Below are 9,167 nucleotides of genomic sequence, written 5' to 3' on the forward strand. Positions count from 1 at the left end.
ATAGAGGCAGCCCTGTTGAGACTGTATATTATAGAGGGGTACTTACACCCTCCCAGGACACGGATAGAGGCAGCCCTGTTGGTATCTGTATATTATAGAGGGGTACTTACACCTCCCAGGACACAGATAGAGGCAGCCCTGTTGGAGACTGTATATTATAGAGGGGTACTTACGCCCTCCCAGGACACTTGATAGAGGCAGCCCTGTTGAGACTGTATATTATAGAGGGGTACTTACACCCCTCCCAGGACACGGATAGAGCAGCCCTGTTGAGACTGTATGTGAGAATTGCCACACCCCTCCCAGGACACGGATAGAGGCAGCCCTGTTGAGACTGTATATGCTATCTTATCAGGGGTGCACACCCCCTCAGGACCTGAGATAAGGCCAGCCCTGTTACAGGACTGTGATCATCATGTTGGGGATGTCATCCTGTAGTTCTGTCCTCTTACCAGAGAACCCAGCCCTCTCAAACAGATGGGCTCGGGCAGGAGACGAGTCCTGGGAGAGACGATACAGAAGGTTAGTGTGTGTGTGTGTGTGTTTGTCCCAGTCTGTGTGGGTCGTCCTCAGGGGATAATTGTACCAGGTTGGCCAATAACAGAAACTAGTAGCTAGTCATTTTAGTTTGAAAGTATTTCCCCTGTGTGTGTGTGTTTGTCTGTATGTTTGTCTGTTTGTCTGTGTGTGTGTGTGTGTGTGTGTGTGTGTGTGTGTGTGTGTGTGTGTGTTTGTTTGTCCGTGTGTGTGTGTGTGTGTCTGTCTGTCTGTCTGTCTGTCTGTCTGTCTGTCTGTCTGTCTGTCTGTCTGTCTGTCTGTCTGTCTGTCTGTCTGTCTGTCTGTCTGTCTGTCTGTCTGTCTGTCTGTCTGTCTGTCTGTCTGTCTGTCTGTCTGTCTGTCTGTCTGTCTGTCTGTCTGTCTGTCTGTCTGTCTGTCTGTCTGTCTGTCTGTCTGTCTGTCTGTCTGTCTGTCTGTCTGTGTGTGTGTGTTTGTTTGTCCGCGTGTGTGTGTGTGTGTGTTCCTATGCCTCTCCGTCTCACCTGTTTGACTGAGCGCACCGAGGAGACATGGTCCACCTGGGCACACCACTTGTCGTAGCAGTTGTACTCTCCCTTCTCTGCCATGTCCCACAGGTACTGACGTCCCCTGAAGTTCTCCTGCTCGTAGCCCACCCATCTGAACCACACACACACATAGACACAACCTCTGAAGTTCTCCTGCTCGTAGCCCACCCATCTGAACCACACACACACATAGACACAACCTCTGAACAGTGGAACAATGACTGCAGACAACAAACAGGGTGGTGGAGGGGGAAACTAGGGACCAGATACATCTACATGTCTTAGGATGAACACATTAAGAACGTAATTGGCCAGATCTGAATTACTGCAATGATACTGAAAATAAATTCCTGCTCGGAATCATTTGTTTGTTCTGAATGAAATTGGTATTTTTGAAGTAAACAGGTATTCCTGTTCAATGTGATATAATCCACAGTTTTCTATACAGAAGAATGCGTGTCATTTTGCAGTGACATATTAATGTCAGTAGGTGGCTCCACTCCACTTATGATCCATTCTCCACAGAGCTCCTAACCCTCCACTTCTCCACAGAGCTCCTAACCTCCATCTCCACAGAGTTTCTAACTTTACTAATTCCTTCATTTTCCATAGAGTTTCCTAACCTCTTATTTCTCTACAGAGTTTCTAACCTACTATTTCTTAATAGAGTTTCACCCCTTCATTTCACAGAGTTTCTGCACCTACTAATTCCTCTATTCTTACAGAGTTTCTACCTTCCATCTCCACAGAGCCCTAACCCACTAACCCTCCATCTCCACAGAGCCCCTAACCTCCATCTCCACAGAGCCCTAACCCACTAACCCTCCATCTACACAGAGCCCTAACCCTCCATCTCCACAGAGCCCTAACCCTCCATCTCCACAGAGCCCTAACCCACTAACACTCCATCTCCACAGAGCTCTAACCCTAACCCACTAACCCTCCATCTCCACAGAGCCCTAACCCTAACCCACTAACCCTCCATCTCCACAGAGCCCTAACCCACTAACCCTCCATCTCCACAGAGCCCTAACCCACTCACCCTCCATCTCCACAGAGCCCTAACCCATTAAACCTCCATCTCCACAGAGCACCAACCCTCCATCTCCACAGAGCCATAACCCTCCATCTCCACAGAGCCCTAACCCTCCATCTCCACAGAGCCCTAACCCTCCATTCCACAGAGCCCTAACCCTCCATCTCCACAGAGCCCTAACCCTCCATCTCCACAGAGCCCTAACGCTCCATCTCCACAGAGCCCTAACCCTCCATCTCCACAGAGCCCTAACCCTCCATCTCCACAGAGCCCTAACCCTCCATCTCCACAGAGCCCTAACACTCCATCTCCACAGAGCACTAACCCTCCATCCCTCACCTGAGCCTAACCCACTCACCCCCTCCATCTCCACGAGCCTAACCCACTAACCTCCATCTCCACAGAGCCCTAACCCACTCACCCTCCATCTCCACAGAGCCCTAACCCACTCACCCTCACCCCCATCTCTACAGAGCCCTAACCCACTAACGCTCCATCTCCACAGAGCCCTAACCCTCTTACCCTCCATCTCCACAGAGCCTAACCCACTAATCATCTCCACAGAGGCCTAACTCCCAGGCCCTAACCCACTCCCATCTCCACAGAGCCTAACCCACTCACCCTCCATCTCACAGAGCCCCTAACGCTCCATCTCCACAGAGCCCTAACCCACTAACCCTCCATATCCACAGAGCTCTAACCTAACCCACTAACCCTTCATCTCAGAGCTCTAACCCTAACCCACTAACCCTTCATCGCCACAGAGCCCTAACCCTAACCCACTAACCCTCCATCTCCCACAGAGCCCTAACCCACTAACCCTTCATCTCCACAGAGCCCTAACCCTAACCCTTACATCCCATCTCCCACAGGCCCTAACCCTAACCCTCCATCTCCACAGAGCCTAACCCACTAACCCTCCCATCTCCACAGGCCCTAACCCCACTTACCCTCCATCTCCACAGAGCCCTAACCCACTAACCCTCCATCGCCACAGAGCCCTAACCCACTAACCCTCCATCTCCACAGAGCCCCTAACCCACTCACCCTCCATCTCCACAGAGCCCTAACCCACTCACCTCCATCTCCACAGAGCCCTAACCCACTCACCCTCCATCGCCACAGAGCCCTAACCCACTAACCCTCCATCTCCACAGATCCCTAACCCACTTATGTTCCATCTCCACAGAGCCCTAACCCACTTACGTTCCATCTCCACAGAGCCCTAACCCACTTACGTTCCATCTCTACAGAGCCCTAACCCTAACCCACTTACCCTCCATCTCCACAGAGCCCTAACCCACTCACCCTACGCTCCAGCTCCAAAGAGCCCTAACCCACTCACCCTCCATCTCCACAGAGCCCTAACCCACTCACCCTCCATCTCCACAGAGCCCTAACCCTCCATCTCCACAGAGCCCTAACCCTCCATCTCCACAGAGCCCTAACCCACTAACCCTCCATCTCCACAGAGCCCTAACCCACTTACACTCCATTCTCCACAGAGCCCTAACCCACTTACGCTCCATTCTCCACCTGCACAGAGTTGCATCTCTCTGGGAAGTTCTTGTCGCTTAGTTTCTGGCAGTCGGCACTCAGGTCCAGACGTCTGCCGGCAAAATTACGCTGTTCGAAAAGGGTCACCTGACAACACAATATCAACACACAAAATAACATCATCATCAACAACCACTAAGTAAATATTAACAACTCTCTCTAACTTACTGACATGGTACATCTCTATGAAATAACTAACTTATTGATGTGGTACATAGTACATCTCTATGAAATAACTCACTTATTGACATGGTACATCTCTATGAAATAACTAACTTATTGATGTGGTACATACATCTCTATGAAATAACTAACTTATTGATATGGTAACATCACTTATTGACATGGTACATCTCTATGAAATAACTAACTTATTGACACGGTACATCTCTATGAAATAACTAGCTTACTGACACGGTACATCTCTATGAAATAATAATTATTGAAATCTCTATGAAATAACTAGCTTACTGACGTGGTACATCTCTATGAAATAACTAACTTATTGACGTGGTACATCTCTATGAAATAACTAACTTATTGACGTGGTACATCTCTATGAAATAACTAGCTTACTGACGTGGTACATCTCTATGAAATAACTAACTTATTGACACATAGTACATCTCTATGAAATAACTAACTTATTGACACGGTACATCTCTATGAAATAACTAGCTTACTGACGTGGTACATCTCTATGAAATAACTAGCTTACTGACATGGTACATCTCTATGAAATAACTAACTTACTGACATGGTACATCTCTATGAAATAACTAACTTATTGACGTGGTACATAGTACATCTCTATGAAATAACTAACTTATTGACACGGTACATCTCTATGAAATAACTAGCTTACTGACATGGTACATCTCTATGAAATAACTAACTTACTGACATGGTACATCTCTATGAAATAACTAACTTATTGACGTGGTACATCTCTATGAAATAACTAACTTATTGACGTGGTACATCTCTATGAAATAACTAACTTATTGACGTGGTACATAGTACATCTCTATGAAATATCTAACTTACTGACATGGTACATCTCTATGAAATAACTAACTTATTGACGTGGTACATAGTACATCTCTATGAAATATCTAACTTACTGACGTGGTACATGGGCTTTCTCTATGAAATAACTAACTTAATGAAATATAAACGGTTTTTGCTCTGATTTAAAAAGTCAGCTCCGTTATCTTGTGTGTTGGACGAGGGCATCACACGTTTGGACCTACCCTCCCACTGGACCCGTAGAAGGCACGTTGGAGCACAGACCCCAGCTTGCTGCGGAGACAGGATGGAGGAACCTCTAGTTAAACACATGAACTGCAGACAGGACCTTTGTCCACATGACCTTTGTCCACAGCACCTTTGTCCACATGACCTTTGTCCACAGCACCTTTGTCCACATGACCTTTGTCCACAGCACCTTTGTCCACATGACCTTTGTCCACAGCACCTTTGGCTACATGACCTTTGTCCACAGCACCTTTGCCAGCTATCTCACTCAGATGTACACACACACACACGCACGCAAACGCACGCACACACATATCAATAATCTTGCTGCCAAATTCCGATAAGGGACAGCATGTATCTGTGACTAAAACGTTTATTTGATATCTATAGAGCCAATGATTATACTTTAAAGACGGAATGGTTATCTGTGAACTTTGTACTTTTTTTTCCAGTAATAATGTCTAATGTAATTTTAGGACGTGTACCAAACAGTACCCTATTCCCTATGTAGTGCACTACTTTTGACCAGACCTGTATGGGCTGTATGGGGCTCTGGTCAAAGTAGTGCACTACATAGGGAATAGGGTGCCATTTGTGACTTATCCTTAAAATCAGGCCATTATGACAAACTAGAATTGTGTTTCAATCCTTTCCTATAAACTGAAACATAGCCATCGTTTAAAATGAGATGATTTAACGGGAATCAGGCTAGCCATCGCTCAAAATGAGATGATTTAATGGAATCAGGCTAGCCATCAAAATTAGGTGATTTAAAATGAGCCATCGTCAAAAATTAGGTGATTTAACTGGAATCAGGCTAGCCATCAAACAGATGATTTAAAATGAGTTCAAAATTATGATTTAACGGGAATCAGGCTAGCCATCATTCAAAATTAGATGATTTAACGGGAATCAGGCTAGCCATCGCTTAAAATTAGATGATTTAACGGAATCAGGCTAGCCATCGCCATCATTTAAAATGAGATAATTTAAGGGAATCAGGCTAGCCATCATTCAAAATTAGGTGATTTAGCAGGGAATCAGGCTAGCCATCGCTTAAAATGAGATAATTTAACGGGAATCAGGCTAGCCATCGTTCAAAATTAGGTGATTTAACGGAATCAGGCTAGCCATCGTTCAAAATTAGATGATTACGGGAATAATTTAGCCATCGTTCAAAAATTAGATGATTTAACGGGAATCAGGCTAGCCATCGTTCAAAATTAGATGATTTAACGGGAATCAGGCTAGCCATCATTTAAAATGAGATGATTTAATCAGGCTAGCCATCGTTCAAAATGAGATGATTTAACGGAATCGCTAGCCATCGTAACGTGGAATCAGGCTAATCATTTAAAATAGATGATTTAACGGGAATCAGGCTAGCATCATTTAAAATGAGATGATTTAACCATCGCTCAAATGAGATGATTTATCGGGAATCAGGCTAGCCATCATTCAAAATTAGGTGATTTAACGGTAATCAGGCTAGCCATCGTTCAAAATTAGATGATTTAACGGGAATCAGGCTAGCCATCGTTTAAAATGAGATAATTTAACGGGAATCAGGCTAGCCATCATTCAAAATTAGGTGATTTAACGGGAATCATGCTAGCCATCGTTCAAAATGAGATGATTTAACAGGAATCAGGCTAGCCATCATTTAAAATGAGATAATTTAACGGGAATCAGGCTAGCCATCATTCAAAATTAGGTGATTTAACGGGAATCAGGCTAGCCATCGTTCAAAATGAGATGATTTAACGGGAATCAGGCTAGCCATCATTCAAAATTAGGTGATTTAACGGTAATCAGGCTAGCCATCGTTCAAAATTAGATGATTTAACGGGAATCAGGCTAGCCATCGTTCAAAATTAGATGATTTAACGGGAATCAGGCTAGCCATCGTTCAAAATTAGATGATTTAACGGGAATCAGGCTAGCCATCATTTAAAATGAGATGATTTAACGGGAATCAGGCTAGCCATCATTTAAAATGAGATGATTTAACGGGAATCAGGCTAGCCATCGTTCAAAATGAGATGATTTATCGGGAATCAGGCTAGCCATCATTCAAAATTAGGTGATTTAACGGTAATCAGGCTAGCCATCGTTCAAAATTAGATGATTTAACGGGAATCAGGCTAGCCATCAATGATGATTTGGGCGACTTTTGGTGTCATGTGCATAGAGATCAGGGTTGAAGTCCATTTAATTTCAATTCCAGTCAGTTCAGAAAGTAAACCTAATTCCATGTCCAATTTTCCTGAATTGTCTGGAATTGAAATGGAATTGACCCCAACTCTGATAGCGATCCTATAATCCTACAGGATTCTCTGTAACTATTTGTATGGTCATGTGTAACAGAGTCGGAGAGACGGTGGGCAACACAAACTAGAGGACAGAGAGGAACTACGGCTGCGTTTACACAGGGAGCACAATTCTGATCTTTAGCCCGATTATTGGCAAAAGAGCTAATCTGATTAGTCAAAAGATCAGTTAGAGAAAAAAATATCAGAATTGGGCCGCCTGTGAATACGCAGACATACGGACGGACACACAGACGGGCTTGGTGGGTGGGGTGAGGGGGGCTGTAGAGGGTGGGGGGTCAGGGAATCACAGAATCACTACTGTAGAATACCCCCCCCCACCACCACCACCACTCTTCCCCTATCTAACACCTCACCTGAACGGGACGGGCAGCACACCCTGATCACAGCACTCTGAACATACCTGGTTTGTTGGGCTAGTCCGTATACTTTAGTGAAGATGTTCATGTCAGCTCCAAGAGTCCGGGAGAAAGACCTTTAAATACAGCGCTGTCCAGGTCACCGCTGACAGGAGCTACTAGAAGGATCACAGGCCCTGGGACACATTCATATGCTAAACACAGCTCACAGGTCACACACACACACATGCTGCATTATTGTAAACACACACACATACACACACACACACACACACGCACACACACACACACACACACACCCTCTTTGACACTGCGTATGTACTAGCAGAACAAGGAGTGCAGTGCCAACAGTTTTACCTCCTAACTATTCAGCGTTTTTTTTTGGAACAATATGCCTTCCCTCCATGATAATAACTGCATTCAGCCTGGATGGCTGGGTGCAGGACAGGCTGTATAGCACTGTAGAGCTGAATGGAACGGAGCATCTGGCTGCTACTACTCAGAATGGAGGCTTCTGCCATGGCCGTCTATGGTTATTCAGATACAGATTAATGTCTGCTTCCTGACTGGTTCATTAAATAACTCCCCCCCATCATCATATACATGGAAATGCATTACATCAGAGTCACTTCTCCTTTTGTTCACGCTGTTGGCATATAAGAGGATATGTGTTGTGATTCTGACCTCTCAACTGGCTAGGATGTGATAGGCTACTGTAGAACAGAACATTCTTCTCTGAACTGGCTAGGATGTGATAGGCTACTGTAGAACGGAACATTCTTCTCTCAACTGGCTAGGATGTGATAGGCTACTGTAGAACAGAACATTCCTCTCTCAACTGGCTAGGATGTGATAGGCTACTGTAGAACAGAACATTCCTCTCTCAACTGGCTAGGATGTGATAGGCTACTGTAGAACAGAACATTCTTCTCTCAACTGGCTAGGATGTGATAGGCTACTGTAGAACAGAACATTCTTCTCTCAACTGGCTAGGATGTGATAGGCTACTGTAGAACAGAACATTCCTCTCTCATCTGGCTAGGATGTGATAGGCTACTGTAGAACAGAACATTCCTCTCTCAACTGGCTAGGATGTGATAGGCTACTGTAGAACAGAATATTCTTCTCTCAACTGGCTAGGATGTGATAGGCTACTGTAGAACAGAATATTCTTCTCTCAACTGGCTAGGATGTGATAGGCTACTGTAGAACAGAACATTCCTCTCTCAACTGGCTAGGATGTGATAGGCTACATACTTTGGTGACAGTACTGAATACACCTGTTGAGGGATACCATTTATAGAAGATAATAAATTGACAGATTCTGTAGTTAAAGTTACACAGATAGTCATCGTCCTTTCATGGTTCAATTGTGATTTAGTTCTGAGTGTGAATGGGAGACCTTTCTATGAAGTCTGAATGATTGTGAATGGGAGACCTTTCTATGAAGTATGAATGATTGTGAATGGGAGACCTTTCTATGAAGTATGAATGATTGTGAATGGGAAACCTTTCTATGAAGTATGAATGATTGTGAATGGGAGACCTTTCTATGAAGTATGAA

At 44.7% G+C, this 9,167-nt stretch overlaps 1 protein-coding gene across 1 annotated transcript; it reads right to left on the reverse strand.

Annotated features, from left to right (window-relative positions):
• Positions 1–400: 400 nt before the first annotated feature.
• On the reverse strand, positions 401–7,716 carry LOC135566350 (gamma-crystallin N-A-like; the record flags this gene model as incomplete). Its single annotated transcript, XM_065014094.1, has 5 exons — positions 7,648–7,716; positions 4,911–4,959; positions 3,623–3,744; positions 1,041–1,176; positions 401–501 (listed from the first exon to the last, which is right to left on the reverse strand). Coding segments are annotated over exons 1-5 (452 nt in total), but the record flags the coding sequence as incomplete, so codon positions are not given.
• Positions 7,717–9,167: the final 1,451 nt, after the last annotated feature.

This window comes from Oncorhynchus nerka, unplaced genomic scaffold (genome assembly GCF_034236695.1).
Source record: "Oncorhynchus nerka isolate Pitt River unplaced genomic scaffold, Oner_Uvic_2.0 unplaced_scaffold_5614, whole genome shotgun sequence".
NCBI classification, from domain to species: domain Eukaryota; kingdom Metazoa; phylum Chordata; class Actinopteri; order Salmoniformes; family Salmonidae; genus Oncorhynchus; species Oncorhynchus nerka.